The sequence below is a fragment of the Dipodomys merriami genome, unplaced genomic scaffold (assembly GCF_024711535.1).
Source record: "Dipodomys merriami isolate MVZ:Mamm:240054 unplaced genomic scaffold, mDipMer1.0.p SCAF_4, whole genome shotgun sequence".
Lineage (NCBI taxonomy): Eukaryota > Metazoa > Chordata > Mammalia > Rodentia > Heteromyidae > Dipodomys > Dipodomys merriami.
The window spans coordinates 60,561,681-60,584,378 of NW_027205603.1; the positions used below are offsets into that span (position 1 = coordinate 60,561,681).

At 40.1% G+C, this 22,698-nt stretch overlaps 1 protein-coding gene and 1 non-coding gene across 4 annotated transcripts in view; one reads left to right on the forward strand and one right to left on the reverse strand.

The window, feature by feature from the left end:
- Ints8 (integrator complex subunit 8) overlaps positions 1–22,698 on the forward strand; it is a 61,008-nt gene that overhangs the window by 37,187 nt on the left and 1,123 nt on the right. For all 3 annotated transcript variants that reach the window (XM_069991087.1, XM_069991088.1, XM_069991089.1), the window contains exons 17-26: positions 5,076–5,260; positions 5,637–5,670; positions 8,365–8,421; positions 8,520–8,581; positions 12,283–12,401; positions 15,361–15,464; positions 18,529–18,579; positions 20,117–20,190; positions 20,266–20,330; positions 20,446–20,489. In XM_069991087.1, coding sequence (XP_069847188.1) covers positions 5,076–5,260; positions 5,637–5,670; positions 8,365–8,421; positions 8,520–8,581; positions 12,283–12,401; positions 15,361–15,464; positions 18,529–18,579; positions 20,117–20,190; positions 20,266–20,330; positions 20,446–20,489 — 795 coding nt within the window. The remainder of the gene's footprint in view (positions 1–5,075; positions 5,261–5,636; positions 5,671–8,364; positions 8,422–8,519; positions 8,582–12,282; positions 12,402–15,360; positions 15,465–18,528; positions 18,580–20,116; positions 20,191–20,265; positions 20,331–20,445; positions 20,490–22,698) is intronic.
- Positions 9,009–9,113, reverse strand: LOC138806428 (U6 spliceosomal RNA). The gene has a single exon (XR_011365872.1). It is a non-coding gene; the product is annotated as a U6 spliceosomal RNA (small nuclear RNA).

Sequence of the window (22,698 nt, forward strand, 5' to 3'; positions counted from 1 at the left end):
CAGTACTGGCACACACACACACAAAGAAGGAAAGAAAGGAAAGAGAAAACATCAAAAGTAAAGATCTATGATTGTTGGATTTTTATTTTTTCCTTCTTTTTTTGTTCTGAGCCACAGTTCGACTTCAGGCTTTTTGCTGGTTAATTGGAGGTAAAGAGTCTTATAGACTTTCCTACCTGGGCTGGCTTTGAGCTGTGATCCTGAGCTCTCAACCTCCTGAGCTAGGATTTATAGGTATGAGCAACAAGTGCCTGGCAGTTGTTGATTTTTTAAAAATCTTGGGAACACTTGTAATTAAAATTGTATTGTTGGGGCTGGGAAGGTGGCTCAGCAGTAGAGTGCTTGCCTTGCATGCATGAGGCCCTGGGCTTGATTCCTCAATACCACATAAACAGAAAAGGCCGGAAGTGGCACTGTGGCTCACATGGTAGAGTGCTAGCCTTGAGCTGAAGAGCTCAGGGACAGCGTCCAGGCCTAGAGTTTAAGCCCCACAACCAACCTAAAACACACACAAAAAACGTGTGTGTGTGTGTGTGTGTGTGTGTGTGTGTGTGTGTGTGTGTGTGTGTGTGTGTGTGTGTGTGTGTGTGTGTGTGTGTGTGTGTGTGTGTGTGTGTGTGTGTGTGTGTGTGTGTGTGTGTGTGTGTGTGTGTGTTGGTTAGTTTCTTTTTCCATATATCATGTGTGTCCTTTTAAAAACTCAGCTCATTTGCTCTTAACCCTTTAAAGAATTATTGATTTTTTTTCTTATTTACAGTTCATAAAATTTGTTATACAATATTCAACTTTTAATCTCCCTTTCCTGTCTGTCTGTCTGTCTGTCTGTCTGTCTGTCTGTCTGTCTGTCTGTCTCTCTCTCTCTCTCTCTCTCTCTCTCTGTACAGGGGTTTGAACTCAGGGATTTATGTTTGGTAGTCACTCCTCCAGCCTTTGTATACTGCTTATCTTTGAGATACAGAATCTTGCTTTTTTACCCATGGTAGCCTTGACCTCAGTTGTCCTGTTTATATTTTCTGCTGTAGCTGAGACGATCAGCATTTGCTACACTGCCAAGCTTTTTATTTGTTAAGGTAAGGCCTTGCAGACTTTTTACATAGGCTGGCCTGGAATCATGATCCTTCTGATCACATACCTGGGATGACAGGCATGCACCACAGCATCCAGTTATTACAGGAGTAAACATAGCTATTTTCTCCAGCAAACTTTTTGGAATATAAAGTACTAACATCTAGAGTATTTGTGCCCAACAAATCTCTTCTTAGGCAGTAGTGAACTTTGTTTGTTCTAAGGTTGTTGTCATTTACACTCAGAATTGTAGTGTACCATTCAGTATTGACACAGTACAGGAGCTCCTCTATTTGTTTCTCCTAGCAGTTAATTTTGCAGAGCTTTGTACCAGGACAGATAGGAACATGTTTGTGTACTATACACTTGAGGCCTTGTGATGTGTAAGAACACAGTGGAAACTGTTCTAGGTTGCCCAACTTTGGACCAGGTTATCTCACTGCTTGTTGCGGTCCCTTGATCTGTCCCAGAAAGAGAGGGATGTGTGGTGACCCTGTTGAAGGATAGTCCCTGAGACATCCAATCACCTAATGGCTTGAGCTTTGTGTGCTGCCTTCTGTAATTGACTCCTTAATCTTTTGATAGAACCAAAAAGTTTGTACTTTGAAAGTAGTAGCTCCAGTGGTAGAGCACTTGCTCTGAGGGCCTGGGTACTACAACATCAACAACAACAAACGATGATGATGGAGCAGCAGAACTAAAAGGGAAGAAAGAGTAAATAATGTAGTTTGGAGCAAACTTTGAGTTTGATATGGAATGGAACTTATTTAAACATTATTTTGGGAAAGTCCAGAAGACAAACGTAGCTAGCGTTATAGCATGAGCTATGGGTGCCTGGCTTTTAACTGCACTTTCATAATCCAAATACCTGTAAGTGTTGTGACCTTTCTATTATGCTACCAAACTTTACATTCTGATCCAAAGGGCAGACTAAATAGTTTTATATTATTTCAAGAGTATAGTCTGGACACATGCTTTCCCTTTCCTTTTGGTGACTATATACCTGTATTTCAATAAATAAGAAAACATGCATATAACAGGCCAGCAGAAAGGTCATGATTTTAAAGCCAGCTAGGCAAATTAATTCTTGAAACTCAATCACTAAAATGACCAGTGAAAGGCTGGGCTGGAGGTGTAGCTCAAGTAGTAGGCCAGCCATCAGCAAGCAGGCAGAGTGAGTTGAGGTGCTGAATTCAAAGTTCAAAACTGAAGGAAAGTGAGGAGTGAGAGTGATTAGTATGATAGCAGTGGTAGCATAGATTGACAATTCATGTTTTTAGTTTGACTTCCAAGGTATGTTTAACGGTATCTCCCCGCACTGTGTCATGCCAGCTCTGCTGCAGCATCACAGAGCTCAGATGATAATTCCTTACTCTTTATGGTTCACATGTGCTCTCTTCTCATGTTCCTTTAGCTGGGATGTTTTTCCCCATGTTTGCTTGTCTGTGTGGTTTCTTAGAAGGTTTCTTTTCTTTCTAAGTGAGTACATCACTTTCTAGAATATGTCTGTATGTATGTGTATATATATGTATGCTTATTTCATATTTATAAAATGTATCTGTATTTCTCCATTTTTTAAATGCTTAATAGCTCCATCTTTACTTGCTACCTTTATCTTCACTTGCTCCCATTTATTTTCCTTAAAGAAAAAGTTGCTGAGCGTTCAGGTTAGTGGTAGAGGCCCTCAGTTTGATTCCTTTCAGCAGAAAGTTGCTGTGAATCTTGTTTCCTTGTTCTGTCAACTTCAGTTTCCTAGCTTTCTTTATTTCAAACATGATTGAAGGCTGTGTGTATGTATCTACACATTGTTTGAATCATCCCAGTTTACATTGTGTTCTATGTCTTTTGCTACTTTTGTTGTTGTTGATGATTTTTTTTTTTTTTTTTTGGTCGGTCGTGGGGCTTGAACTCTGGGCTTGGTCGCTGTCCCTGCACTCTTCAAGAGCTCAAGGTGAGCGCCCTACCACTTGAGCCGCAGTGCCACTTCTTCTTCTTTTTTTTTTTTAATTGCTGCCATTCTGGGGCTTGAACTCAGGGCCTGAGCCCTGTCCCTGAGGTGATTTTGTTTGTTTTTGTCAGTCGTGGGTCCTGAACTCTGGGCCTGGGCGCTGTCCCTCAGCTCTTGAGCTCAAGGCTAGTGCTCTACCACTTGAGCCACAGTGCCACTTACAGTTTTCTGGTGGTTAATTGGAAATGAGTCTCACGGACTTTCTTGCCTGGGCTGGATTTGAACCATGATCTTCAGATCTCAGCCACTTAAGTAGCTAGGCTTACAGGTGTGAGCCACTGGTGCTCAGCTTTTTTTTTTTTTAAATCAAGATGAGCACTCTATTACTTAAGCGACAACTTTTGACTTTATTTTGACTTTATGTTTTGTTGGGTGGAGTGGTTTATTAGAGATAAGGATCTCATAGCCTTTCCTGCCTGGGCAGATTAAAGCCTCCTGAGTAGTTAGAATTATAGGTATAAGCCAATGGCATCCAGCTTACACTTTTCTTTTCGGTCAGTTGTGGGGCTTGAACTCTGGGCCTGGGCACTGTCCCTGAGCTTTTCAGCTCAAAGCAAGTGCTCTACCCCTTAAGCCACAGCTCCACTTACGGTTTTCTGATGGTTAATTGGAGATGAATCTCCCAGACTTTCCTGCCCAGGCTAGCTTTAAACCGTAATCCTCAGGTCTCAGCCTCTTGAGTAGCTAGGATTACAGATGTGAGCCACTGGTACCTAGTTTACACATTATTTTTTAAAAGTGAGATTATACTGTTTATACCAAATACCTTTTTAAAAAAGTTATTTTGTACTTGCCAAGTAGGAGCTCTATTGTTGAAGGTACAACTTCAATATTTTTCCCCCCCTTTGGTTGGGGGAGGTGGTTAGTGCTGCTAGGGTTTGAACTCAGGATCTCATGGCTTGCTTGCTTACAGCTGATGCTCTGCCACTTGAGCCAACCCTGCTTTTTGCTGGTTAGTTTGGAGATAGAGTTTGTGGACTTTTCTTCCCAGGCTTGCTTTGAACAGATCTACCAGTTTTTTGTTTTTTGTTTTTTGTTTTTTTTTGGGTCATGGGGCTTGAACTCTGGGCTTGGGCGCTGTCCCTCAGCTCTTCAGCTCAAGGCGAGCACTCTACCACTTGAGCTACAGCGCCACTTCCGGTTTTCTAGTGGTTTATTGGAGATAGGAGTCTCACGGTCTTTCCTGCCCGGGCTGGCTTTGAACCGCGATTCTCAGATCTCAGCCTCCTGAGTAGCTAGGATTACAGGCGTGAGCCACCAGCGCCCGGCAGATCTACCAGTTTTCAGCTTGACATTTTTACTTGTTTTGTGTGTGTGTGTATGTATGTGTGTGTGTGTGTGTGTGTGTGTGTGCGTGCGTGCGCTTGTGCGTGCACACATGTATGCATGTGTGTGTGCATGTGTATGTATATGCTTTTGTACATGTTATTTGGTGTTTAGTTCTTAGACAGGGTCTTCCTGGGTAGTCCAGGATGGTTTCCAATTTATCATGATCTGGTCTCAACTTCCCAAATGCTGTAATTACAGGCATGCAGTACCACACCTAGCTACATTCTTATTTTTTTTTAATTATAAGTATTCACAAACAATAATGTTTATTTGACAGAACTGAAATACACTTTTCCTCAAGCAGATTCAGATCTGTCAGTAGGCAATGACCCCTTAAAATTCTTCAGGGCGTGGGGCTGGGAAGATGGCTTAGTGGTAGAGTGCTTGCTTTGCATGCATGAGGCCTTGGGTTCAATTCCTCAGCACCACATAAACAGAAAAAGCTGGAAGTGGTGCTGTGGCTCCAGTGGTAGAGCGCTAGCCTTGAGCTAAAGAGCTGAGGGACAGCGCCCAGGCCCAGAGTTCAAGCTCCACACTGGGGTGGAGCTTGTATTGAATACATAACTGCTTCTTGTGTTTGGCAAGTTACCTGTCTCCAGTGTGCCATAAGAATAGGACTGTTATATAAATTAATAAATTACTTTTTGTGTGTTTTTTGATTTTTGTATTGTAGCTTGGACACCTTTTGGCAGCCACATGCAAAGAACTTCCAGGCCCTAAAGAAAGTAGACGGACAGCTAAAGATCTTTGGGAAGTTGTTGTTCAAATCTGTAGTGTGTCTAATCAGCACAAAAGAGGAAATGATGGCAGAGTTAGTTTAATAAAGCAGAGAGAATCTACATTAGGCATAATGTATCGGTATGTATTGATTTATTTTTATCAATCGCAGTTTTTGAGCTTTCATTATACACTTGTAACTGTTTTAAGAACATCTACAGTTATTCTGTATATCATGAAAGATATATAATTCTAAGACTTCTACAGTGGTCCTTCATGGACACTTTTGGAAATTTCTTCTATCAATAATTTAATCAACATGAAATCAGAATGGTTGGATAGTATGAGGAATTCTCATGTGATTAAAGCGGAGGAAATGTTTCCTTGGTTTATTATAACAATCATAATAACTAATTCATATGTGCAAACTAGAGTTAGTAAATCTTCCTCTATAATTTTTATTATTGTTCTCTTTTCAATATGTGATATTGAATATATATAAAATTTTATTTTGTAGGAGTGAACTGCTTTCTTTTATCAAAAAATTACGGGTAAGTCTTATTGGTCTAATTACTATTCTGCATTGTAGAATGACTTTAAAATAGTGAGTGTTTCAAGGGCTAGTTAGATTCTTTTTTTTTTTTTTTTTTTTTTTTTAATATTTTTTTTGTCCGGTCGTGGGGACTGAACTCTGGGTCTGGGCGCTATCCCTCAGCTCTTCAGCTCAAGGCTAGCACTCTACCACTTGAGCCACAGCGCCACTTCCGGCTTTTTTCTTTTTGCTTATGTGGTGCTGAGGAATCGAACCCAGGGCCTCAGGCATGCAAGGCAAGCACTCTACCACTGAGCCACCTTCCCAGCCCAAAATTTATTTATTTATTTATTTTTATTTTTTTTGTCAGTCATGGGGCTTGAACTCTAGGCCTGAACGCTGTCCCTCAGCTCTTCAGCTCAAGGCGAGCGCTCTACCACTTGAGCCACAGTACCACTTCCGCTAGTTATTCTTAAGTGACTTGTTACTTGAGGCAAGGTGACCCACACCTGTAATTCTAGCTATTTCAGAGACAGAAATTGGAAGGATCAAGACTAGCCTAGGTGAAGTTTTTGAGATTGATCTCAACTGATAAATGCTAGACATGGTAGTAAGTGCTTGTCACCCTAGCTATGCAGGAAGTATAAATAGGAGAATTATGGTCCATCTGTCCCAGGCATAAAGATGTGACCCTATTAATAAAGCAATAACAACTGGAGACATGACTCACCTGGTAAAGCTCCTGCCTAGTCCCTGAGTTGAAATTTTAGTACTGCTTGCCCACACACATATCACCCCTTGATATGCATACATATAATTTACCTTACAGAAAATGAAAAAATACGAATGCAAAATTTTATTTTACATTTATCATCATGTTGTAATCAATAGAACAGTACTTTTTTTGTTGCTCATGGGGCTTGAACTCAAGGTCTGGGCACTGTCTGAGCTCTTTCACTCAGGGCTAATGCTCTACCACATTGAGCCACAACTCCACTTTTTCTAGTGGTTAATTGCAGATAAGGGTCTTATAGACCTTCCTACCTGGGCTGGCTTTGAACCATGATCCTCTGATCTTAGCCTCCTGAGTATCTAGGATTACAGACGTGAGCCACTAGGGTCTGGTAGCATAACAGGTATTTTTGAAATTGTAAAGATGTCTCCAGAATACAGCTGAATGTGTAAAATCTATCTCTATTTTCTGAATGATAGGATTCATGTCATTTTAATACAATGGTCATAGCCTAGGTTTCATCCTTTAATCTTTTTTTAAGGAAGAAAAGATGACCTCTTTTGGAGATAGCTAGAAATACTAGTTTAAAGTGATAAAAAAAATCTTAAGAGGATGGCTGGGGGTGGGGTGGGGCGGTAGCTAGTGGAGTATTTACTAGCCATGCTGCCTTTTTCTTCAGAAAAAGGTGCTATGATGAGTTGAGCCTGGAGGTAGTACCATAAGGTATACAGACAGCTAAATGGTCATTTTAGTGCAAATTGTGTGCTGTGGGTTTTTTTTTTTTAAGTTTTTTTCTCCAAATATTTCTTTGAGATTAAGTGATTACATAAATTTTACAATACTGTGGCATCATTATACTTAGCTAAAATCACAAACTCCTTTTCATCTTCACAATAATATTCTCTTAATCTACAAAGTTTATGAATTCTACAAACTTTAACAATAGTATTATTTGTACTAAATCAGGTGATATGTACATTTCTTTCCTTTTGTTCAGTGTCAGTTGCTCCTCTTTGTCTCTCATTCCCTCCCTCCCATCACCACCCTTGAGTTAGTTGCTTAGTTCACTTTCATCAATGTCCAGTGCAGCTGATTGGCCCGACTGCTGTATTCTTTCACCTGCTTTCCTCTGATTCTGTGCCCTCCTCCCAGCTTTCCTGCGATGTGCATGTATATACACCGTATTTTTAATTAAAGTTTAAAATTAAAATGTATTTATAATTATTTATTTTGTGCCAGTTCTGGCATTTGATCTCAGGGCCTAGATGCTATCTCTGAGCTTTTAATTTTCTTTTGCTCAAGGATAGCAATCTACCCTTCAGCCACAGCTCTGCTTTTGGTTTTATGGTCAGTTAATTGGAATAATTGTCTCATGGACTTTTCTGTTTGTGCTGGCTTTGAATCTTGATCTTCAGATCTCATCCCTTGAGTAACTAGAATTATAGGTGTACGCCATTGTCACCTTACTTAATTTAAACCAAAAAAGATATTAAGTTTTCAGAAGGGTGTTTTTGTTTGTTTTTTTTGTGGGTTGTGGGGCTTGAACTCTGAGCCTGGGAACTGTTCTGAGCTCTTCAGCTCAAGGTAAGTGCTCTGCTGCTTGAGCCACAGGGCCACTTCCCATTTTCTAGTGGTTAATTAGAGATGAGAGTCTCACAGACTTTCCTTTTCTAGGCTGGCTTTGAGCCATGATCCTCAGATCTCAGCCTCCTGAGTAGCTAGGATTATAGGCGTGTATTTTGTTATTTTTTTTAGGAAAATACATGGTGTCTTTGACATTGTCAGGATAAATAAATAAGTAAATAATAAATAAGTTACATATATATGTGTATATATATATATATGTATATATGTATGTATGTATCTTGATGAAGTCGCATAAGGTTTGAACTCTGGTCTTTGTGCTTCTTTGGCAGCATGCTATTATTTGAGCCATGTAATGCCCATACACACTAAAGCAGTCTGTTTTCTTTCTCATAGGAACCATTGGTTTTGACTATTATTTTGTCACTCTTTGTGAAACTTCACAATGTCCGGGTCAGTATTTTATAATCTCATTTAAGAAATATTTGAAAAAACTTCCTTTGTAAATCTCACAGTTGAAAAATAGCCTGTTTTCTTTTTCTTTTTTAAAGGAAGACATTGTGAATGATATCACAGCTGAGCACATTTCTATTTGGCCATCTTCCATTCCCAAGTAAGTAATTTATGACTTTTTTTTTAAATTTCATTTTTTTTATTCTCAAAGTGATGTACAGAGGGGTTACAGTTACATAAGTAATGTAATAAGTACAAGCTGGGTGCTAGTGGCTCATGCCTGTAATCCTAGCTAGCTTCTCATGAGGCTGAGATCTGAGGATTGTGGTTCAAAGCCAGCTTAGTCAAGTTAAGTCTGTGAGACTCTTACCTCCAATAAACCACCAGAAAACCGGAAGTGGCCCTGTGGCTCATATGGTAGAGCTCTCACCTTGACCTAAATTGCAGAGGGACAATGCCCAGGCCCAAAGTTCAAGCCCCATGACTGACCAAAAAAAAAAAAAGTACATTTCTTGAAAACTTGTTATCCCTTCCCTTTTTCTCCCACTCCTTCCCCCATCTCCTCCAGTCTTCCCCGAAGTTGTATAAAAAATATGAAACGCTTCACGAATTTGCGTGTCATTCTTGCACAGGGGTCATGCTAATCTTCTGTATCATTCCAATTTTAGTACATGTGCTCCCGAAGCGAGCACTGTATGGCTTTTAGTAAATGTGTTTTTTGTAATGTAGAAATCCTTATTGATGGTAGATATCTTTAGATAATGTAGTTAAAAGACCACACATCTCAGGATTTTACAAACAACTCTGTTTCTCTGTTATTTTAATTGTCTTCCTAAAAATAAGCCAGGCATGGTAGGTGGTGCAGGCACGTAATCCTGGCTCTTGGGGGGCTGTGATCAGGAAGATTGCAGCTTCAGGTTCAGCTGGGCAAGTTTAAGGCCTGTCTGAGGTACACAGCAAAACTCTGAAAACAACAAAAAAGAATTACAGGTAAAACATCCCCTTTTATTTATTTATTTATTTATTTATTTGCCAGTCATGGTGCCTGAACTCTGGGTCTGGGCACTGCCCCTTAGCTCTTCAGCTCAAGGCTAGTGCTTTACCACTCAAGCCACAGCACCACTTCAGCCTTTTCTGCCTATGTGGTGCTGAGGAATGGAATCCAGGACCTCATGCATGCAAGGCAAGCACCTTCCCAACCCCTTTTAATTTTTTTTTTTTTTTTGTCTGAGATTGGAACTTGTACACAGTATCTGACACTTTTGTTTACTGAGTGGTGCTTTACCATCTGAGCCATGCCTCCAACACCAACTTCTTTTGTCAGTCCTGGGACTTGAACTCAGGCCTGGGCACTGTCTCTGAGCTTTTTTTGCTCAGGACTAGCAGTACACTACTTTGAGCCACAGCTCCACTTCTGGTTGTCTAGTGGTTAAGAGAGATTAGAGTCTCGCAGACTTTCTTGTCCAGACTGGATTTGAACTGTGACTCTCAGATCTTAGCCTCCTGAATAGCTAGGATGCAGGCATGAACTACTAGTGCCCAGCCCAACTTCTTTTTAATCACTCCCTGGGATGAGAGTTAAAACTTAAGGCCTCATGCCTGCTTGGGTAATAGTCTACCAGTTGAGCCAATTCTCCAGCCTAGCATAGTTCTAAAGGTGGATGGACGTAAAGTATTTGACCTCCAGATAGAAAAGAAGGTCTAAGTGGCTCTGATTATCTATGTGTAGAATTGGAAAATCAACTACCCATTTGAAAATGACGTTTCATAATTCCTTGTTCTAATACTGTGATTATCAGTGTCTCTCTTACTTGCTATAGAAACTTATTTGCTTAAGAAATCCTCTCTCACTTCCCTCACATGAGTTTTTTTTTTTTTTTGGTCGGTCGTGGGGCTTGAACTCTGAGCTTGGGCGCTGTCCCTGCGCTCTTCAGCTCAAGGTGAGCACTCTACCACTTGAGCCACAGCGCCACTTCTGGTTTTCTAGTGGTTTATTGGAGATAAGAATCTCACGGACTTTCCTGCCTGGGCTGGCTTTGAACCGGGATCCTCAGATCTCAGCCTCCTGAGTAGCTAGGATTATAGGCATGAGCCACCGGTGCCCGGCCTCACTTGAGAATTTTATTTTATTTTATTTTATTTTTTTTGAGTCCGGTCCTGGGGCCTGAACTCTGGGCCTGGGTGCTGTCCCTCAGCTCTTCAGCTCAAGGCTAGCGCTCTACCACTTGAGCCACAGCACCACTTCCGGCTTTTTTTTCTTTTTGCTTATGTGGTGCTGAGGAATCTAACCCAGGGCCTCATGCATGCTAAGCATGCATGAATAAGCAGGCAATACAGCAAGAACATGACTTTCTTCCATTTTTATTGTAGAGATTAGAGAGTTTTGGAAGTGAGGTCTGTGGCTTGAGTGGTAGAGCATCAGCCTTGAGTGATAGCATTAGGACCTGAATTCAAGCCCCAGTATTGGTACCAAAAAGAGAGAGACTGGAGAGTCAGAGTGAATGGGTAACTCTGCCCTCTACTTACTAAGACTTGTTTCCCAAACCAGTACCATTCTTTTTTTTTTTTTCCCCCGGTTGTGGGACTTGAACTCGGCCTGGGCGCTGTCTCTCAGCTCTTCAGCTCAAGGCTAGCACTCTACCACTTGAGCTACAGCCCCAATTCTGGTTTTCTGTTGGTTTATTGGAGATAAGAGTTTCATGGACTTTCCTGCCCGGGTTGGCTTTGAACCTCGATCCTCAGATCTCAGCCTCCTGAGTAGCTAGGATTACAGGCGTGAGCCACCGGCGCCCAGCTCCAAAGCAGTACCGTTCTTTGATGATTGAAATATAGATGTTTCATAACACCATGACTTTAAGATTTCCTACTGTTGTGTTTCTAGTTTTCACATAAATTTGTTATATTCCATGACAGTCTGAGGATTAAGCTTCATGGCCTTAAGTATGGTAGGTAGTTACTACCACTGAGCTGCATTCACAACCTCCAATTTTTGCTTTATTAACTGGTGGCATCGATGCTTATGTTTTTCACTTCTTTAGTTTAAGCTTAGACTGTAATGATTGATTTCCAGTTTTTTATAAATGCATCAAAGGAGTAATTAATTGAATGATATCAAAACCCCCACTCAACTAGGGGTATGACCTTTGATAGCTTGTTTTTGTGTCAATTCTCCATCTTTACAATGGATACAAGTAGCATTTACTGCAGAATTGTGAGTGCTAATTTAGTTAATATGTTTTCTAAGACAGATGACCCCTCAGGTCAACAGAAGTACTTTGCTCAAATTCATCTTGTAATGATAGGGCCATGACTTGAACCTCAAGTGTTTCTGAATCTATGGTCTGAGCTTTACTGCTTCCTGGAGGGAAGAGGCAACAGCTATGTTTCTTGGGTACTGGCCTGGGTTTTGTCTTTATCCTATAGTTCTATATTCTGATTCCCTGCCTTCAGAGTTCTATGTTGCTCAGGCTCAGAGCAGCTGGCTCTGCTCCTTGCCCTTTTCTTGAGTCTGTTGCTGTAATAAACACTAAGTAATACATTCGCCACATCTAACCCCTGACTACCTTTGGGGTACTGAACATCTAATCCAAGGGTTATTTATCTTTGGAAGAAACTTTAGGTAGATTTTAGGTCACACGGTAATATTGTTAGTGTTTGATGGGTTTTAGGTAACATTACTTAAAAAGTATTTGAAGAAATGATGGGTCTCTCTTTTATTGATTGTAAGTTATGCTAATAGTAGAGGAAAGGCTTTTATTATATTTATGCCCACTGACATACTGAGTTTTTTTATATATATACATTTATAGATGTGAAATTAGCTTTTAAAGTAAAAATTAATATTGAATGTCTTCCCTTTAGCCTTCAGTCTGTAGACTTTGAAGCTGTAGCAATCACGGTGAAGGAGCTAGTTCGATATGCACTTAGTATAAATCCAAACAACCATTCCTGGTTAATTATTCAAGCAGACATTTATTTTGGTAAGTGAGATATTGATTGTCATATTTTGTTAAAAGCTCTTAAAAGGAAAAGTCAATATATTATGCATTTGTTTTTAAGAATTACTGATTTTTTTCTTGGTAAAGAGTGAATAAAACTGAATTATTTCTTTTGTGTGTGTGTGTATGAGCAATAATGGGGTTTAAATTCAGGGCCTTTCACTTGGTAGTAGGCAGATACTGTACCACAGAGCTATTTCTTCATTCTCTGTAAGCACTGATTATGTTTTAATAGGTCTTACTTCCTCCCTGGCATATTAACTGCATTGTAATCTACCTTTTTTAAGCCTTTTTTAAAGCCTGGCTTGGATTGTAGGACAACCATTTCTTGCTTTATTCTCTTGAGATAGTTGCAGGATTTTTCTGCCCCACGCTTTATCTGGAACCTTGATCTGCCCAATCTCAGCTTCTCTTGTAGCTACGATGACAGGTTTATGCTACTATGTCCAGCTATCAGTTGAGAAAGAGATCTTCTGAACTTTCTGTCTAGGTTTGTCTTGAACCATGATCTACCAATTTTGCTTCTAGAATAGGTAGTGTTATAGGTGTGTCACTAACATAGGCATTTTTAAGTATAGATCCTTTGCTTTAGATGCTTTTAATTTTATATTGACAACTTATTTTTTATATTGACTATTTTTTTGTAAGTATTGATTAGTTCTTTTTCTTTTTTTCTATTGGTCCTGGGGCTTGAACTCAGGACCTGGGTAGTGTCCCTGAGCCTCTTTGTTCTCAAGACTAGCATTCCACCACTTGAGCCACAGTGCTACTTCCAGCTTTTTTTTTTTTTTTGGTCGGTCGTGGGGCTTGAACTCTGGGCCTGGGCACTGTCCCTGTGCTCTTCAGCTCCAGGTGAGCACTCTACTGCTTGAGCCACAGCGCCATTTCCAGTTTTCTAGTGGTTTATTGAGGATAAGAGTCTCACAGACTTTCCTGCCCGGGCTGGCTTTGAACTGTGATCCTCAGATCTCAGCCTCCTGAGTAGTTAGGATTACAGGCGTGAGCCACTGGCGCCCGGCACTTCCAGCTTTTTCTTAGTAGTTTATTAGAGATAAGAGTCTAATGGACTTTCCTGTGCCATCTGGCCTCAAACCATGACCCTCAGATCTCAGACTCCTCAATAGTGAGGATTACAGGCATGGGCCCCTGGTGCCTGGCTCAAGGCTAGCCCTCTACCACTTGAGTCACAGTGCCACTTCAGGCTTTTTTTGTTTTTGCTTATGTGGTGCTGAGGAATGGAACCCAGGGTCTCATGCATGCCATGCAAGTGCTCTACCACTGAGCCACCTTCCCAGACCCTGGATTTTTTTTTTTTTAATCCAAGAAGTTACTTAAACATCCTTAAGGATTATCCAAGAAGTTGCTTATTTGTAAGAAGTTTTATTTGTAAAATTTCAACATTTCTCTGGATGTTCTTGGCTATAATTTGTATCCTTGGAAATGGAATTCCACTCCCTCATCATCCCTCTGCCCATGACTCCTAAAATACATATCAATTACATGTAGCAGAATTTTCATACGTATATGACAGTTCTACAATATCTTTTTACTGTACAGACAGTTTCTGACTGTTGTCATTTCAGGATCAGTGTTTTAGGAGTTGGTGTATGTACTTGCTGGTCCTTGAGCTAGAATTCAGGGCCTGGGCACTGTTCTGAGTTTTTTTTTGTGCTTAAGCCTAGCACTCTACCACTTGAACTAGAGCTTCACTTCCAGTTTTTGAAGGGTTAATTGGAGGTAAGAGTCTTATGGACTTTTCTGCTTGGGCTGGCTTTGAACCATGATCCTCAGATCTCAGCCTCCTGAGTAGCTGGGATTACAGGTATAAGCCACTGGCACCTAGCATGAGTTGATTTTTTTTTTCGGGGGGGGGGGGGGGAGGTTGTTCATGGGACTTCAACTCTAGGCCTGGGCACTGTCCCTCAACTTTTCAGCTCAAGGCTAGCGCTCTACCACTTGAGCCATAGTGCCACTTCCAACCTTTTCTGTGTATGTGATGCTGAGGATTGGAACTCAGGGCCTCATGCATGCAAGGCACTCTACCACTGAGCCACCTTCCCAGCCCCTGATTTTTTTTTTTAAGAGTACAACATTTAAAGGTGGAAATAAAAGTATAGTGAACGTCCATATTGTTATTTAGCTTAAATAGAACCTAACTGTCTTTTCTGTACTACTTTTATCGTTTTCTCTCCAAATTATGTTGAAGCAATTGTTTTTTAATTTTTAGTTTTTTTCCCCATCCCCAAAAGATGTTATCATCAAGACCTTAATATCTGACAGATTTTGAACTTTATATGCAGACTCTGATATACAGATTCAAAATTTAGACACGGGAAATAAATATTTCCATACAGTAAAATTCTGTACTGTGTTTTGTTCTATTATCATTTTCTTTTTTTCTGGTGGTATTGGAGTTTAGGCTCATAGATTTGTACTTTACAACTAAATTTAGTGAGAAATACAACTTAAATTTTTGGCTAACAAGTTTTAGGAGACAAAACCTTTTTTTTTTTTTTTTTTTTTTTTGTCGGTTGTGGGGCTTGAACTCTGGGCCTGAGCACTGTCCTTTAGCTCTTCAGCTCAAGGCGAGCGCTCTACCACTTGAGCTACAGCGCCACTTCCAGTTTTCTGGTGGTTTATTGGAGATAGGAGTCTCATGGTCTTTCCTGCCCGGGCTGGCTTTGAACCGCGATCCTCAGATCTCAGCCTCCTGAGTAGCTAGGATTACAGGCGTGAGCCACCAGCGCCCGGCGGAGACAAAACTTTTTTTAAAGACTTTTTTTTTCTTAGTAATATCCTGAATCTATATAAAGTTTTATTCTTTATCTATGGGTTACATCAGCTTTAGCTAATTTCTGTAGTTAAACCTAATTTTTACAAAAGATGCTATTTCTTCCATTTCTTATTCATGACAAGGAATTCTTTTCTTTTCCTGCTTCAGCAACAAACCAGTATTCAGCAGCACTTCACTATTATCTCCAGGCAGGAGCTGTGTGTTCTGATTTCTTTAATAAGGCTGTACCCCCTGATGTTTATACAGATCAGGTGAGTCTTTGTAGATTTGCTTGCTTTTTTTTGTCTTTTTTTTTTTTTATAAAGATACTGTATAGAGGGGTTACAGTTACATGAATAAGATAATGAGTCCATTTCCTATCGAGCATTGTCACTCCCTCCTTTGTTTTTCCCCTCTATCCTTTCCTGCTCTACCTCCCTAACTCTTCCCCCTAGATTTGCTTTCTTCTTGCTTACTTTTTACATGTTTTTCTTCCTTAGCAGCTTTTTGACTGAACTTAGCCGTTAGTTGACATGTGATTATTGGTCTAGATCATGTTGCTATCCATATTTTTAATGCCCATATTCACAAATGATTCACAAATTCACTTTGATTTTCCCAAACCACTTCAAACTCAACCTGTCCATAACTGACTTGTGTCTTTTCTATACTCCCCTCATAACAAATTGACCTGGCTTTCCTAAAAATCTCCAAAATAGTAAATATTTTAATCCATTTAAATTATCCAAGCCAAAATCTTGAACATCACATTTAACGCTCTTGATCCTGCAGACAACTGATATCTTGCCGGCAATGGATATCAACTCAACTTTTTTTCTCTATTATTTCTATCTCCTGAATTCCTAAGTTTTTCCTTATTGTGTGTATTTTGATATGCATAGACAAATGATTACTACAAACTAGTTTCATTACTTTCCATAGTTAACTTTTTATGTGTGTGGGATAAACACCTAAATTCTACTAGTAAATTTTTAGTATATAGTATAGTATTACCATTTTATGATTCTGTGTATCAAACCTAGACTTATCCATACTAGGCAACTGCTCTCCCACTGAGCTACCTAGTATTATTATAGTATTATTAACTATGTTATGTTGAATTCTAAGTCTCTGGACTCATTTTCCCTAATAACAAATTTGTGCCTGTTGATCTATTCTCCATTTCCATCTTTGATATCAGTTTTTGTTCATGTTCTCAGTATTTTTTCTGGTTGTGGGGCTTGAACTCAAGTCCTTGAGCTCTTTTGCTCAGAACTGGTGTTTTACTGCTGTGAGCCACAGTTCTACTTCTGGTTTTTCAGTGGTTAATTGGAGATAAGAGTTTCACACAGACTTTTCTGCCCAGGCTGGCTTTGAACTGCAATCCTCAAATCTCAGCCACTTACATAGCTAGAATTACAGGCATGAGCCACTAGCACTTAGCTTTGTTTTCTCTTAATATGCATTCTATTTTCTCTGAGGCCACTAGTGTAACTTAAATGAATATTTTCAATACTTACAGTAAATAAACTTTGACATAAATGTTAGCATTTCCCCTTTGTTTGTGTCAGTACAGGGGCTTGAACTCAGGGCCTCAAGCTCTCACTTGGCCTTTTCAGTCAAAGCTGGTGCTCTACCACTTGAGCTACACATCCATTTCCGAATTTTGGTGGTTAATTGCAGATAAGAATCTAATGTACTGGCACAGTTTGAACTCAGGTCCTTCTGCTTGCCTAAGTTAGCACTTTCCCATTTGAGTCGCACATCTAGTCCTGCTTTTAAGAGATGGACTGCAGTGATTTTTTGTTTATTAGTAAGTTTTTTTTTATTGTGAAAATACCATACAGAGGGGTTACAATTACATGAGCAAGGAAATGAGTACATTTCTTATCAAGCATTGTTGCCTCCTCCTTTGTTTCCCCTCCCTGTCCTCCCATCTCCCCCTCCCCCATAATTTTTTATTTTTAATCCTAGTTGATCTCGAACCATGATCTTCCAGATCTCAGCCTCCTGATGAGTTGCTAGGATTTCAGGAGTGAGCCACCAATACCCTGCTTTTTTTCCCCCCTCAAATATTTCTCTATTGAGATTGTGATTACATAAGTTTCACAGTACTGTGGCATAGTTATACTTAGCTAAAGTTACAAACTTCTTTTCACCTTCACAATAATCATCATTATCTTAATCTATAAAGCTTATGAACCCTACAGACTTTAACAATAGAACTATTTCTACTAGATTGGGTGATATGTACATTTCTTTCCTTTTGCTTAGTGTCAGCTGTTCCTCTTTCTCTCTCAGTTCCTCCCTTCCATCACCAGCTCAAGTTGATTAGTTCACATTCATCAGTTTCCAGTGCAGATGACAGGCCCCTCTGCTGTATTTTTCACCTGCTTTCCTCTGATTCTGCGCCCTCTTCCCAGCTTCCCTCACATGTGTATATTTCATATATGAGATAAAGAATATAGTCATCTAAAAATGATGCAACACATTAAGAAGAGGTCCCTCGTTTCCTGTCTTTGGGATTCTTTTCAGTCTGTATATTATTTTAGCACATATGAAGAGGTACTTGGGTATTACAATAGGGTGTTATTCTTTCAAGACTGACCTCTTTTGGTTTCACTGTATATGGGTATCTTGTTTACTTTATCTTATCTTGGTGTTTTGAATCCAGCATCTACATATCAGGGAGACCTTGTGCTGTTTGTGTTTCTCATCTTGGCTTATCTTGCCAATATGATTTGTTCTAGCTCCATCTATTCCCTGTGAATGCTTTTTTTTGTTTGTTTTTTTTGGGTTGGTTGTAGGGCCTGAACTCTTGGCCTGGGCTCTGTCCTTCAGCTCTCTTCAGCTTAAGGCTAGCACTCTACCACTGAGCCAGCCACCTTCCCAGCCCCCAAATGCCGTTATTTTATCTAACTAATGGCTGGGCAAAATTCCATTGAATATATAGGTACTACATTTTTTTGGATCCATTCACCTGTAGCTGGGCATCTGGGTTGTTTCCATACCGTGGCTATTTTGAACACTGCAGTAATGAACATGCAAGTATAGATGTCCTTGTATTCTGGTTCCTGTTGCTCAGGGTAGATGCTTAGGAGTGATATGGTTGGGTCATATGTTTAGCTTTTTGAGGAACCTCCAGAATGGTTGTGTTAGTTTACATTCCCACCAGCTTAGTTTCAGAGCACAATCAAACAGAATATAGAGTTCCTATATGCTCTCTGTTCTGCTTCACCCCGGGAGCTGCCTTCTGTTAATATCCTATACCAGAGTGGTACATTTATAGTCCATGTTAATTTATTTTTGTAAATAACCATAATTTTGTTTTTGTAGGTAATAAAAAGAATGATAAAGTGCTGTTCTTTGCTGAATTGCCACACACAGGTTAGTTTGTACTACAGTACTGACTTATTTTCATGTATCATGTTAGCGTTTATATAAAAAGTATTGGACTATGGCCGGGTGCTGATGGCTCATGCCTGTAATCCTAGCTACTCTGAAGGCTGAGGTCTGAGGATCATGGTTCAAAGCCTGCTGGGGCAGGAAGGTCCATGAGACTCTCCAACTAACCATCAGAAAACCAGGGTAGAGCCTTGAACAAAAAAGCTCAGGAACAGCCCCCCTCCCCCCCCCCAAAAAAAATCTTCATTGTCTCTCAAGTGGTGAATGGCTAAAGTGTGGTTTATCCAGTGAAATGCATTTCAAACATAAAAAAAGGATTACAGATAGATAAACCTTTAGAGACTATCCCAAATTAAGACAGACACAAAAGTCCACATATATTTGATTCTATTCATACGAAATTTCAAAACAGGCAAATATATCGAGATAGAAAGTGGATTAATGGTTATCAGAGCCTTGAGAGAAGAGGGAATGGAGAGCTACTGCTAATGGGTATGGGTCAGCTGAATACTAAACATTTTAGAACTAGATATTAGTGGTTGTATAATTTTATAATTAAACACTGATTTGTGTACTTTAAGGTAAATTTTTAATGTGTTTATAATGTGAAATCTTTTTGTTGTGCTGTGGATTGAATTCAGATCCTCCTTGAATGCTAGGGAGGCACTATACCACTGAGTCATGTCTCCAACCCCCTCTTAAACTCAGGACCATGACATTGTCCCTGAGCTTTCTCACTCAAGGCTAGTGTTCTACCACTTTGCGCCACAACTCCACTTCTGATTTTCTGGTGGTTAATTGGAGAACCAGAGAGAGAGTCTTACAGACTTTCCTCAGATCTCAGCCTCCTGATGATAGGCATGAGCATCAGAGACCAGCTCCTCCCTTTTTTTGGTGGGGTCCGGTCGTGGGGCCTGAACTCTGGGCCTGGGCGCTGTCCCTCAGCTCTTCAGCTCAAGGCTAGCACTCTACCACTTGAGCCACAGTGCCGGCTTTTTTCTTTTTGCTTATGTGGTGCTGAGGAATTGAACCCAGGGCCTCATGCATGCAAGACAAGCGCTCTACCACTGAGCCACCTTCCCAGCCCTCCTCCATATTTTTTTTTAAAAGAGGTGAACATTATCTAACATATCTGATTGAAGTAGATGCTTTGTATTTAGCCAGACTGGCAGACTCAGTTTTGCCCAAATGTGCTTCTATACTTGACAGTTGTGAGACATTCATGTGTATGTCTTAGAGTATCATGACACTTGCCAGTTTTGTATCTGTCAGTTCAATTTTGAGCTGTTTGTTTTTTTTTTCCCCCAGCTTCCCATTCAGGTGAACAAAACCCTAAAAAACATTGTGATTTATATTACTGCTGAAGAAAATACTAGTCAGACATAAAATAGGTTGAACCTGACCCTTTCAATGTGATTGTCAGGAAGGAATAATAAAGAATATATTCTTCATATGAGAATACTCTCTGAAACCAAAAGTACTATTTCGTGAAACAAAGTTCAAATTTTTGTTTATGTAGGTGGCAATTCTATGTCAGTTCCTCAGAGAAATCGACTACAAAACAGCCTTTAAATCTTTGCAGGAACAAAACAGGTAAGAGTTTTTAAAAAAATAAAATGAGGTTGAGATGTTTCTGCTTTCGAAGAAGCTAACTGATTTGTTTTTCAGTCATGATGCTATGGATTCCTACTATGACTACATTTGGGATGTCACCATCTTGGAATACTTGACTTGTATCCTTCCATCCACACATGCACTGTTATAATGGCGCATTTGTCAAAACAAACAGTGGAATTCTATTATGATATATAATGCTATCAGATTTATTATTCTTAACTGATTCATTAGATCTTCATCATAAAAGAGGAGAAACAGACAAAAGACAAATTGCTGTAAGTTACCTTATCCTTTTCTTCAGTGATGTAGTTTCCTGAATATTAAATGATTGCTACAATTTGTGTCAGTGGAAAAAGGATTTTGTGTACTTAGTTGTTGCCAGAATTCCTCCCCCACCTTGTGTGTGTGCATGTGCGCGCTTGCACACACACATGCACTACTGTGTGCTAGTAGCAGGGTTTGAGCCTCAGGGCCTTTGTTCTTTCTTGCCTTTTTTTGCTGAAGACTTTTTTGCCTTATCACTTCAGCCACATCTCTACTTTCTGGCCTTTTGCTGGTTAATTGAAGAGAAGAATCTTGCAGACCTTTCTGCCTAGCTTGGCTTCAAACAGTGATCTTCAGATCTGACTCTGGAGTAGCTAGGATTTTAGGTAGGAGCTACTAGTGCCTGGTAGTTATCAATATACTTTTAGTTTTTTATTTTTATTTATTTATTTAGGTCAGTTGTGAGGCCTGAACTCTTGGCCTGGGTGCTGTCCCTGCATTCTTCAGCTCAAGGCTAGCACTCTACCACTTGAGCCACTTCTGGCTTTTTCTGCTTATGTGGTGCTGAGGAATCGAGCCCAGGGCTTCATGCATGCAAGGCAAGCATTCTACCACTGAGCCACCTTCCCAGCCCCTAGCTTTTTATTTTTGTAATATAAACCATCCCATATCAGCTTGATTTTGAAGTGTTCATAAATATTTCTCTGCTCTGAATTTTCAAATAGATTCTCATCACATACAAAGTCAGCCACATGTGACTACCTCTCGTTTGCCCAATTTGTCATTCTCCTCAGTACAACTAGTTAACTTCACACTAATATATCCCTGCTGTCCTCAAAGCATTTTGGGATCATTCAGTCTCTAAGAACCTTTAAAATTTTCTTTCAGGAACATTCAGATACGTTCTCAGTTGTCCTGTTAGTGATTAGCCTTCTCTTACCATCCTATTAGATAATGTGTCTCCCCATTCTTCATTTTCCATTTTAATCTTTTTCTCTGTAACACTTACCAACATTTCACATATATTTACTCCCTCTTATTTTCCCTTAATAAAGACTTGGTTTGCTTAGTTATCTGGAATGGCGCTTGGTGTATTATAGGTGTCCAGTATTATTTGACTGTATGGCAGACATTTAAAATGTTGTCATTATTTCTTTGCCTTTTTGTTTGTTTGTTTGTTGGTTGTGGGGCTTGAACTCTGGGCACTGTCCCTGAGCTCTTCAGCTCAAAGCTAATGCTCTACCACTGGAGCCATAGCACCACTTCTGGTTTTCTGGTGGTTTATTAGCAATAAGAATCTCACAGGGCTGGGAAGGTGGCTCAATGGTAGAGCGCTTGCCTTGCATGCATGAGGCCTTGGGTTCAATTCCTCAGCACCACATAAGCAAAAAGAAAAAAGCCGGAAGTGGTGCTGTGGCTCAAGTGGTAGAGCGCTAGCCTTGAGCTGAAGAGCTGAGGGACAGGGCCCAGGCCCAGAGTCCATGCCCCACCAAAAAAAAAATGTCACAGACTTTCCTGCCCAGGCTGGCTTTCAACTGTGATCCTCAGCTCTCAGCCTCCTGAATAGCTAGGATTATAGGTGTGAGTAACCAGCGTTTGTGACCATTTTTATTCCATGTTCCCTTTCTTCCTTTCCTAGAGAACAGCAAATGCCAGTCTGTGCATGCGCATCATTACTGATTCAAGGAGCTGTGTAATTCAGCTTTAACGCATTTCAAGTAGTCTGATGATAAACCAGGTTTAGGAACTCCAGCTATGCTTGTCAAAACAGTTCTTTGATTCTTACTTGATTTTCAGTATTTTTTTTTTTTTTGTCCTCTACCTCTACTGGAAGTCTGCCACTGAATCTTGCAGGAAAAAGACCTACACTTACATATATACAACTACTAAACCAGTCTCTAATGTTAGCCATCTCCTTTGTTTTTCTGGCTACTGCTTAGTAATCAATCTCTCTATATTGTGTTCAGTAGCTTTTTAAAAGTAGATGTTCTCATTAAATACTCCATAGTAGAAAACTTAAGTGTTTCTAAATCGTGAAGAGTTGAGCCATGCTAGCTCAAGCAATTCTCATGTTAATGTGCTGAGCAGCTCATTCCTTTTGCACATTAAGAATATGAAATCCATAGCTGGGCGCTGGTGGCTCACGCCTGTAATCCTAGCTACTCAGGAGGCTGAGATCTGAGGATCGCGGTTCAAAGCCAGCCCGGGCAAGAAAGACCG